The sequence below is a fragment of the Manacus vitellinus genome, unplaced genomic scaffold, assembly GCF_001715985.3.
Source record: "Manacus vitellinus isolate BGI_N305 unplaced genomic scaffold, ASM171598v3 scaffold_0_pilon, whole genome shotgun sequence".
Classification (NCBI taxonomy): Eukaryota; Metazoa; Chordata; class Aves; order Passeriformes; family Pipridae; genus Manacus; species Manacus vitellinus.
In genome coordinates this window covers 52,994,217-53,006,380 of record NW_021938789.1, presented here as the reverse complement: position 1 = coordinate 53,006,380, position 12,164 = coordinate 52,994,217, and the positions used below count along the sequence as shown (strand labels likewise).

The following is a 12,164-nucleotide window of genomic DNA, read 5'->3' as shown; positions in this document are numbered from 1 at the left end:
GCAGTATGATATTCCCACTTAATGTTTGGGAAGTTGAAATCTCCCATAAGGACAGGGTCTCCACAGTAATTTCTCATCTTCACCTACAGAATAACTCAACAGTGCTCACATCCCAACTGGGTGATCCAGTAGCAGATTGCCACTACACCATGTCCTTTGTTTACCATTGCACCCAGAAGCTCTCAACCACATCACTGACTGTAAGGACTGTACAGTGAAACCTCTCCCTTATATATAGTGCAACACCTCTACCTTGCTGCCCTGCCTATCCCTCCTAAACAGGCTCCTGCCTTCCATCCCAGCACTCCAGTTGTGGGACTCATTCCACCAGGTCTCAGGAACAGCAACGATACCATAGCTCTGAGATCTGACCAACACTTCCAGTTCATCCCATTTGTTTCCCATACTGTGTGTATTGGTGTGCAAGTATTTCAGATGCACTCCTGAGCTCTTCACACTCCTGGGAGCAGTGCAAATGTTCCCACTGGCATTGCCATCCTTAGGTGATGTCATCCCAACCCTTGGCTTACCTGCTACAATCCTGTTGGTATCCCCTTCCCCCATCAAGTCTAGTTTAAAGCTCTCTCAATCAGCTCCCCCAGAAATGCCCAAAGATGCATTTTCCCCGTTGGGACAGGTGGATCCCCTCAGGTCCCAGCATACCTTGTGTCTCAAAGGTTCTTCTGTGGTTTAAAATCCCAAGGTTTCAACTCAAGCACAAGATGAATGATGCTTCACAGTGTTTTCTCATGCACCCTGAAACTGGCCACACATCCTTTGTTATTTATAGAGTGAACAACATTCATGAAAGCTAGCAGATTAAAAGCATCAGCTTACATAATATATTATTTTCAGAAATATCAACTTTGCGTTTTGGAAATCACTTAAGTTCCACTGGAAATGGGACAAGGGGTGGTAGGTCACTGGGGTTTCAAAATGTCATCTGTGATTTTTGGAATGAGGAAACTGGACTAGAAAAACAGCCTTCCAATTGTAAAAACAAAAAGAAAAAAAGGCAAAATTAAACTGAAATGTCTAGTTTTGTATGTGATCGAATCTTTAGTGAAACGTTAAATGAATTTTATATAAAATAAATACACAACCGTAATTGCTAATAATAAGAGTGAAAGAGGAAAGGCCAACCATAAATGCTTCTCTTTTAATTCCTATTAATTCTACTTAATTTCTAATAGTGCTGTGCTAAGAAGCCTTAGTTGTGGAGCTAGGATCCCATTATACCAGCTGTTCTACAAAAAGAATAAGGGGGTCTCTTTTGTAAAGGGTGCCTATATGTCTGTATATAAAGACATAATTCAACAGATGGGCACTGACAGCTCGACAGAAGAATACCAGAAACCTGTCAGACAATGCTGTGGTATTAGCACAGAAATTATGTGGATTATATCCAGGGTTTTTTCTTAGGTGCTGTGGTAGAGGACATTTGCAGAAGGAAGTTGGTTGATGAATTGGCTTTGTGAATGTTAACTCCTGTTTTCTCACAACATAAGTGCCAAAGGTTTGCTAAGTGGATTTTGCTGATCAGTTGTTTGAAGACTTTCAGATATAATTTATAGTATAATGCACAAATTGTGATTCTGAATTACATGCTGTATTCACAGTAGATTTTACATCGTGCCTGTAATATGAGAGGATGGCATTTCACGGATACCATTTAGATAAGGCTTCTATCTAAAGACCAAATCAGGTTGTAACTATGACAACCTTGCAGCTACAGCTGCACTTTTCAGGGAAGAGATTCCCTGCTGCATTTTTTCAATAATGCATATATCGAATGTTAGATGTTAATTCAGTTATTTTTTCTGTACTGATTTGGACTAGTTGTATCTAATGCCAAAAGAATAGTGAAAACTACCCTGGAAGTGTAAAAACATGCCTGTTTTTTCTTTTGTACTCCTACCTCCTGTTTTTGCTGAACATGCCAGTGGTGTTCTGATGCAACCTGGAGTCTGTAGGCATTGGCACAATACAAAAGAGTAGCAACAGGGTCTTAAAGTATTTTCTTTCTTATGTTCATCATTAATATAAGTAGTAATTTCTTCTTAGTTTAAAAAAAATTACACTGTGTTTCTTTTTTCTCTCATTTTCTCCCCTTCTGGAGAAATGAAGATTTTTTATTACTTAAAGGGACGATTCACAAACAAGAGCTCCTTTCTGTGAGAGTACTTACCAAAACCAGTAATCCTTTTTACTTTGTATATAACCACCCTCTTAAAATCCTCAGGACTTTAGATGCTGTAGAATTCAACAAAATGCTTAAAAAAGGTAAATAAAGGAATAATGAAATACAAAAGCTCAAAATCAGTACCTAATAGATTCTACAGGATTTTAGACTACTCTGTAATGAACTATGGGGTTTTAGCTCTGCTGAATCTTATTGAATTTTTTTACTAGGATATCAGTCTTTCTTCTGCTCACTTACACATATATGTGTATGATTTTTTTCTTTAAAGCTTACCAGTTGAACAAAGCTAAGTGGAAGGCCGAAGGCAAATTTTGCATGTTGCATTAAGGGAAGTAACAGAATCGTGCCTGGTCACAAAGCATAAATTGCAGCTGGATCCTGGGATTAATACACCAAGTGAGCCAGGTTGTGGTAGTCAGGGAAACAGCAGGCACAAATGCTGCTGAGAAAACAAAAACCAAAATCAAGCCCATTCTGTGAATTTTCTGTCAGCAGTCTCGGTGGGTCACGACATTCTGTTATGACAACGTATTTACAGATAATGCCACAATTTGTTGATCGGTTTCTAATTAATGGCTCTCATGTTTTTCTTGCTAGATCCACAGGAAAGGAGTTTGCCCTGAAGATCATAGACAAGGCTAAATGCTGTGGGAAGGTAGTGTACAACAATTTGCATGTATACAGAAGCAGCACTAGCAGCTGCTCATTAGTCATAAATGGTGGGTGTATTTGGGTTTTCTGAGTATTTTCAGAATATCTGTTTAACAAGATGATAATGTATCCAAGAAGCAAATAATAAAAGCAGTGAGTGTTAGTCTACTAAATAACAGAGTAAAAAGCAAACTAATTCTTGTCTATTTTATTGGACAGACAAAAAAATGCTAATATGCACCCAAAATATATTGAAATTATTTTGATCTGTAAAATATGAGAAAGGAAATTTGTAGCTATATTGGTATTTATGTGATTCCCATCCCACTCTGCCTCTTATTTTTTCTCTTTTTATGGCTTTACATATTCCTTTTGTAAGCAGAACATGGATTTGGAAAGAAATTTTTGCAGCCATTTCTTTCTGTTTACATACTCTTACCATCCTGTATTAACAAGGATCTCTTGAGTTCCTAAACATTTTCTTTTAATTCAAGCTTAAAAAAATAATTCCAAAATTGCCTCTTCAGCAGAACAGCATCTCATATATAGTGAGTCCAGTTCTGGGCTTCTCAGTACAAGAAAGACAAGGAGCTACTGGAGAGGGTCCAGTGGAGAGCACCGAGATGATGAGGGGTCTGGAGCATCTCTTACGAGGAGAGACTGGGGCAGCTGGGCCTGTTTAGTCTAGAAAAGAGAAGATTGAGAGGGGATCTTATTAATGCATATAAATATCTCAAAGATGAGTGTCAAGAAAATGGTGCCAGACTCCTTTTAGTGGTGCCCAGCAAGAGGATGAGGAGTAATGACCATAAACTAAAGCACAAGGAGTTTCACCTGAACATGAGCAAGAGCTTCTTTCCACTGAAGGTGGCAGAGCTCTGGAACAGGCTGCTCAGTGAGACTGTGGAGTCCCCCTCTCTGGAGACATTCCAAACTCACCTGAATGGCATTCCTGTGTAACCTGCTCTAGGTGATCCTGCCTAGATCTCTAGTCCCTTCCAACCCAAACAATTCTGTGATTCTGTGAAATAGATATCTGAGATTGTCCCACCCCTGCTTTCCTTTCCTCATGAGTATATTTTTAAAAAGGAAGAAAAACAGCCAACCTACAGCCAAGAATGTAGACTAAGCACTGGAATAGATAACAGCAAATAAAATACTTCTATTTTCACTGCTTTTGATCTTAAACCAATATGCTCTTAAGGAACTTAGGAATTAAATGGTTCATAGTTAAGAGTTAGCTAAAATATCACAGTATTTATTAACAATCAAATTCTGCATTGAAGTCTCTTTCACAGTAGGCAATACACTATTCTTTCAAGTACTAAAAAGATGGACTTTTTGATCCAGACACCTTATGTTTTTTATGTAAATGACTGATTGAAATGATTCTAGAGGTATCTTTGTAACCAAGTCAGGGGTTTAAATCAAAGGTATCCTTTTTGTTGGTTACATGTTGTAACTGCTCTGAAGTGTCATTCAGAACTCCAAATGCTGCATGTGTCCTTGTAGGAGGATGTAGCAAGTCTGTGTGACATTCTTTGTGTGGTAAGGAGCTGTATGATGCTGTGATGGCTTCCTTTAAGTAGAGGTGCTAAAACAGAATTGTTTTATGTATGATGATTTTAAATCGTGTGTTAGATGCTAGGAGATCAGTGTTCCAGCATCCACATTGTTTTATCTCATATTCTCCAGGTTTATTTAGAAAATTTAGAAAGGAATCTTAAAAATGCATAACCATGAGAAAAAGTGCTAAAATCGCCTTTCTGAGATTGAAATGTTGCAATTTCTTCAGCTGTGGGAAGGGTGACCCAGTGCTTTCCACTGCAAACAAAATTTTTGGATGATGTGTACAGCTTGCAGCTTTAGGTGGTGTTTATTACTTGTCTGAGTCAGCTGCTTACACATTACAACTGTCTAGAGATAGACAGTCTGTTTTATACAGTAGAGTTTAGACATATTTTCTATATGTCTTTCTCCCTGCTTTAAAACAAATTAAAAAATCAGCCCCATGGATGCATTCTTGCCTGTTTTGAAAGGATCTGTATCTGTATAGCTACAGACTGTTGTTAGGAAGATGTTTATACCTGTTAGGGCAGTGGCAGAAATGTCCAGGAAGAATTCCAACAGAGAAAATAATTAAATTTTGATACAGCTTATTCCTTCCTCGCTTAGTTTCACAGGCCAACATAAGCACTGCTTTGAAAACACCCATCCAGCCCAAATATGGATGACTTGAGTGTTGCTCACTGCTCCTTAGCAGTTGATCTTGGGTGTCCTAAAACTTGAATACAGTTGACTAATGTATTTTCCACAAGTGGCTTAAATGTTAATTACACAGTAATTTCACTGTAAATAAATCATATTAATGTAAACTGAAGCATATATTGCACTATCCAGGAAAAACATTGTAATGACTTTGAAAAATACTGGTTTTTTGTATAGCAAAATAGAGCAAACAGTGGGGTGGTTGAAAATAAAGAACCACATATTAGTCAGCATTTTAAACAGTAGCTCAACAACATTTCGGGGACTGTTTTTAAAAATTATTATTATTTTAAAGAAACATTAGTTATTCCTGAGCTTTATTTAAAGCAATTAACAATTTAGTCATGTGAAACAAAGAAAGCACAGATAAAGCTATTGTGCCTTAGTTGTAATTAATGGATGTAATAAATTTAATATGCTATCTGTTCTTTGGGTAGAAAAAGCTATAATAATATTCTAGTTTTTGCTTGGACTCTTAATGTTAGTTTTGAATTTACAGGCTTCCATCCCTAAGGCTTAGTATGCTGTGGCTGTTCACTTCTGTCTGGTGATGAGATTCAGCATTGTGTTTAACAAAATTGCTTCATGTTTGTTTGTTTTTTTTTCCTCCAGAGCACTTTGCTTGGAGCAGGCATATGTTTGTTCAGAATGACAATTGGTGCTCTTTCAAACTGAATTTCAAAGGTGTGACTGTTTAACCCGTATATGCCGCCCCGTACTCTCACGAAATGAGATGCACACATGGCATGTGGTTTCTGAGTTATGTAGCCACACAGAGCTTTGGCAAAAACACAGTGCATCCGTAAATAACCCTGGAAGAAGAAGGTGAAGTAGCACAAGATCTTCAATCACTGCCTCTGCACAGTGGATCACATCTCCTTCTAATGCTCTGTTCACAAATGCATGAAGTGCATGCTACTAATCGGTGCATTAAACATGAATAAGTTCTGAGTCCAGTGACATGATTTGTTATCTGCCCCAGTGTAAGGGTGCTCGTGTTTTATGCAAGCATTGGTATTTATTTTGCAGTGAACCTAAATACATCTGTATTCCAATATTTATAAAGGAAAATTAAAATCATTCTTTCACATGAAAGGGGCACGTAATTTTTTTCGATCTCCAGTGTTAACCATGTGCTAAAATGTTCCAGAAAACAAGACATTTGAAACTCATTTGTTCTTGAAAGCCATTAGTTCCTCAGAAGTCTAGGGAAGGGGAAATTAAACGCAATCTGTGTGCTGTTAAGCTGTTGGAGTCACAACGATTTAACTGAGCTATTACACATTTTGCAGATTGTAAATCTGAACGTACATATAAAATGAACTGAAAACCATAACCAAAGCAGTTATAATATTTTTTTCTTGTATATATTCTACAACTTTTTTAAAAAAAATAAAGTCCTTGAATATAAATCCTAGGTAATCTGTCCTTGAGTAACCTACACTAAATGAGAGGTGAAGGCTGGAGAGGATCAAGAACATGTTGACTATTGATGAGGGGTGACAGGTTACAATGATCCAGCTTGGGGGCAGAAAGGTTCTGAACTTAATTTCACCTCATAATACCCACATAAGAATATAATCTGCACTTCCTGAATTGCTGTCATGTTCTGGGGTCTTTTTTCAGAGGTATCCCATTGTTTATGTGAGTGAAATACAGTATTTTAAATTAAATGTGGTCAGTGGTGAAATACAACTTAAAATCCAGCATCTGACAATAACCCTCTACTATATAAATTAAACAGCAAAAAAGGTGCTCACTGATCAAGTGATCAGCTGATCAAAGGAAAAGTGAATTGGCAATTCCATGTCTATTCAGATAAACTTCTCCATCCTGTTCTGAACAGGAGCACCTGATTGAAAATGAAGTGTCTATTCTGCGTCGAGTGAAGCATCCAAATATCATTATGCTTATAGAGGAAATGGACACCCCAACAGAACTCTATCTGGTGATGGAGCTGGTCAAGGTAAGACTAAGGAGGCTTTATTTATCCTGTTTGAATTCTCTGTGTTGGTGTGAGATCTGAGCAGCATCTGGGAACACTAAGATCTTGGGAGACGTAATCATAGACGTAATCATATACGATTTCAGTGGCAACCTACATTTTTAATAATAAAAATACTCTTTTTGATCAATTATATTAATGGAATTTATCTCTCTTCAGTTTTAATTAGATTATTAACACAGATTTGAGGTAATTTTGCAATGTGCACACTCTAGACAGAAGCAGATAGTGGTTTTTATATCATACTTACAATATGCAGGGCTGATAGAGATGTGCTTTTACTAACAGAACACCTGCATTTATTTCACTAATATATTTATTTCACTAATATATTTATTTAATAATTTGCCTTAAAGAAAGTAATGAATTTATCTCTCTGTGATAAATTTGTCTTAATTGACAATAAATGAGACAGATAGTTTAAATTCAAGTGATCATCATCCAAGAAAATTAAAACTCAAAAAATCTCACCTGGTTTGTTTGTATCAGACATTCATTCCCCTTATTTCCAGTTTACCAGAGAACAGATATGCTGCTTTCATACATGTACAGAGAAAACAAAAATACTCATTTTGCTGTCATCTCGTGAGCCAAATACACAAATTGCATCAAGTTTTAGTCGTGCATTCTCTTGTCTGAGTTGTGTACATACACAGCAACACTGCACATCAGCTTGATTGGCATGTCAGGTACAAATATTATATAGCAGCAGCAGTACTTTTTATTTCTGTCTGAAACATTGTTAGATTCAGGATTCCCCTCTAGAATAGTTACCAGCCTGGGAAATCTCTAAAAAAAGTGTGTAGTTGTTGAATTCATAATTTCTGTAGCCTACTCATTTCTCTTCCTTTCTGGAAGTTATTTTTATATACTATAGGCTTTTTTTGGGTTTCAAGACAGTATTTTTTCATATTTTAATTCACCACCATCTTGGCCTGTATTTCCTGAATTGCTCCTTCTCTTCCCTGTATATTGAAATGCTTGGAATGCCACCCACAGCTCAGACAGATCACTCCTACAGATGTATCCAGGGTAACCATCATAGAGACACCCACGTAAAATTTGTTGCAATGACTGAAAATGCTGCATCAGTAACTTGCTCACATGTTGTTATGTATTCCAAGAGGAATAGGGCATCCATAAAACAGAGACTGCACAACTGAAACATTCAGAAATCACCTGTAGGTGATGGAATCAGTGGATTCATTTATGTCGGAAAAGATCACGCTTGTCTGCTTGTCTTGTTTGTCCTCTTTAACTTTATTTATTGATATTTCTGCAATATCTGCAGAAATTCAGATTTGCAGTTCATTACAATTGCTGAATATTTTTTTTGTTAAGGTTTTTATTACTGGGCTAGTTTACTGTAGCCTTTACTCAAAACCAGGGCTGTTTTTCACTATATTTAAGGTATTACACTGATAAGATGAAGAAAAGAGAAACTGTATGCCTGTACCTGTAGGTAATAGAAATGAGTGATCAAAGGTAGGAAGATCAATAAAAAGAAATCAAGACAGAGAAGATCTGTGATTTGTCCAAACTCAGACACCAGAAGCCAGGATTACAGCTGAGAATTTAATGTAGATGACCCAAGTCCCAGTATAGTATCTTGGTGACAAGATCATCTTTCTGCAAAGTAATTTTTTTACTGTTTAACAAGAATTTTGAGCGTGCCTTTTGTAAAGGAAGATTTTACATGGGGTTTTTTTTGCTTTTTTTTTTTTAAATTAAATATAATCTTAATAATTTTTGCCACAGTGGTCTTTTTTCTTTCTATTATGTAGGGAGGAGATCTATTTGATGCTATCACTTCATCTACAAAATACACAGAGCGAGATGGGAGTGCAATGGTCTACAATTTAGCCAGTGCTCTCAAATACCTTCACGGTCTCAACATCGTGCACAGAGACATCAAGCCAGAAAATCTTCTGGTATGTCCCATTTATTATCTAATACTTTCTCTTACTTTGTTCTCATTAATGCAAATGCTTGTATATATAAATGTCAAGGAGCTGAGCAGAGAAGAGCAGGCATATTAATTTAGAATAAGCATGTATGAAATAAATCTTCTGCCATGGGATAGCAATCACCGTAATGCAAGAGAGCTGTGCTCAAACCTGTCCTTAGACTTATCTTTATTTACATTTTGATTGGCTGCCATTTGGATAAGCAGGAGTATTGTCTCACAAAACAATGAATTTTAAAACTATGTCAATGAATTATTTATTAGTTTGCAAGTGGGAGAAAAGGTGGGCTGAGTGCCATTTCTTCCATTTCTTTGGATGATCATATGGTTACCATCTGAAGCCTTTTTCTTCCCCCCCCATTTTTCTCTCACTGTCATTGTAGCATCATCTTTCTGATGATTTACCAATATTCCAGCTGGGAATTAACTCTGTACATACGTTTATTTTGTCCTGGGGAACTGACTGCTTTTGTTTTCAGCAGAGACAGAAGATAGCTGTGTTGACAAGAATTACCATGAACTCTGCTTTGGGAACCACTTATACCACAGTCCACAGAGGGCATCTTTCCCATTCTGTTCACAGAATGGGATAGGCACATGCCATTTGCTTATACACAGAGATTATACTTGTGCACTACATATTGGATATTAGATATTAAGTGTCACACACTGAACAGATTTTGAACTATTACAAGGATAGGGCTATAAGCTACAAGCTGAAAATATTTTCCATTTCATAGTCAATTCTTTCCCAGCTAATTCCACTGACAGTGTTTGGCCATTTAAATAAGCCCTCAAATAAATTAGATTGCTTAGCAAAAGAAAGGGAGGGGAGGCTTTTCCTGGAAAATGTAGTTACAGCAACATGGCACTTAGGAGTGAGAAAATGAAGGTGGAAGTCTCACAGTATCAGTGCATCTTCAAACACAGACAGTCCAAAGAAATTTTAAGCTCTCATTAGCGATTGAATCAGTTATAAATAGGCACAAATGTCCTTTCTGCCTAGAAAGCCTAAAGAGATTACTCAACAGATGCAAATCTTACTCACTGTGATTGACAGTGGCAGAACATAAAGATAACATGCTGGTATTGAATGTAAATGCAAATAATTCCTATCAATTGCTACCTAGAATTGCAAGTAGTTAGTTTTTTTGCACAGGGTCATCCAGCTGTCTGAATTCTCTTTACAAGTCATGCATTTAAAAATGCAAACTCTGAGTTTTGAAGGTGTTATATAAAAGAGAACAAGAGTTTCCATTAATGATATGAATTACAGAGAGGAATGAAAGTATTGCTGCCTTAGCAGTGTTCAGTTGTTTGAGGAAACAAAAGAAATTCAGCCATTCTGGAGATTATGGAGTCCTACATTCTAAAAATTGGATTCCTTTGATATTATGTTAATATAAATATTTTACTTTAAGAACGAAACTGAGATTAATTTATTAGGGTGATGTTTCCTTTGTGTTGGTCTGGTTTGATTTACTCTTGCAATCACTGTTGTGTAGCACTTTTCTTTCTATTGAAATTCAACTTGTTTCATCAATAAAATGACTCAGAGGTAGACTCAGTGCTAGATTATTTATGGGGCTTTTGGTAAGATACAGTTGGGTCTGCACAGAAACCTAAACAGTTCTCAGTCAGCTTTCTCACTCCTGTACTGAACTTGCCTAGACTGACTAAGCATAGGGAGGACATTTGCCAATGAAATATGCAGTGTAACAACTGACCAGATTTATGCCAAGTTAAGAAGACGTTAAACAAATCTGATGTAGCTGCCAGTCCCATTTTAAACTCCAGGTCCTAATCAAACAAAATTATAGTATTATATTCTACTTAATATATTTAAAACTTCTCAGCATTCTAGGATTGGGTTTTCCTTCCCCCCCCACTAGTTGCTTGAGGCTATGTCATGGTCTGACCTACATAGCTGGCAGACAGCTCCATTGAACACTAGCTCCAGCTGCAATCAATGGTAATAGCATTTTTCTCTTCTTTCCCTACAGGGCTGTGGAAATTGCCTCTTTTTCCCCATCTTCTTGGTGTGATGATGGTCATTTTCCAAACAATTTAAAAAAAAATGCAGATGTTCTCCTCCTCATTGTGCTTTTATTTTTCTGATTCTAGGTATGTGAATATTCAGATGGAACCAAGTCTTTGAAGCTGGGAGACTTTGGACTGGCGACTGTGGTTGAAGGACCTTTATATACTGTCTGCGGTACACCCACCTACGTGGCTCCAGAAATCATTGCAGAGACAGGGTAAGACATAGGCCTTGTCACCAGTTATTTTTGTCAGGTAGCTCCTAACTGTTTTAAGAACTAGAATGCTTTAATAGGCTGTCTCTCCATCTTTTTGTAACCAAAGCACCCATGGGCATCATTCACAGTTCCTCAAAGAGGCCAGTTTTCTTGCTCATCCTGACCCCAGAATTCACCTTTGCCTCCTTACCCACCTCCCTTGGACCTGCTGGTGCAGTGGAGTTCACTGGTTTGTGCTCCCTGCCTCACCTCGGCGTTCAGAGCCCATTATACCAGCCATGGCAGCTGCTTGGGGAAAAACAGACAAGCAGAAAACAGTGTTCACATTAGAAATGGAATAATTTATATTGGAAGAGGCTCCAGAGGTCACCTAGTCTAAACCTGTTCTCAGGGCAGCTCTAATTAGATCATGTGGATTCAAGTGACCTTGTTTGGGTGACACATGCTGTTTGATAACTGTTTGCTTAATTAAACAACCCCATTTTTTTGTATTGAACAGGTCATTGCATAAATACAAAATAATTTTTTAACATGGTAGAATTTCAGGAGTCATCCTTCCTTTTAGACCTATTAGAGCTCCATTCCATGCTAAACTGAGTCTTGCCATAGCTGTGACCCCCCTCTGAATTTGGTCTTCCTAATGGAGGGAGGTTTCTTGTATTGTTTCAGTCGTTGTTCAGTGCATTTGTTGTATGGAGAAGTATTTCACAGCTGCAGTGAGCTCAAATGTCAAACGGCACTCTGTCTGCATGTTTTAGATTTTGACAAACTGAGTCTACTGGATAGAAAAGAACAGGGCAAAAAGACCTCTTT

At 37.4% G+C, this 12,164-nt stretch overlaps 1 protein-coding gene across 4 annotated transcripts in view; it reads left to right on the top strand.

The window, feature by feature from the left end:
• Positions 1 to 12,164, top strand: part of DCLK2 (doublecortin like kinase 2) — an 85,575-nt gene that overhangs the window by 61,778 nt on the left and 11,633 nt on the right. For all 4 annotated transcript variants that reach the window (XR_003915847.1, XR_003915846.1, XM_029960138.1 and 1 more), the window contains 4 exons: positions 2,801 to 2,858; positions 6,969 to 7,088; positions 8,912 to 9,058; positions 11,218 to 11,351. Coding sequence is in view for 2 of the 4 variants with exons in the window: in XM_029960138.1 (XP_029815998.1) it covers positions 2,801 to 2,858; positions 6,969 to 7,088; positions 8,912 to 9,058; positions 11,218 to 11,351 (459 nt within the window). In the remaining 2 variants the exon portion in view is untranslated. The remainder of the gene's footprint in view (positions 1 to 2,800; positions 2,859 to 6,968; positions 7,089 to 8,911; positions 9,059 to 11,217; positions 11,352 to 12,164) is intronic.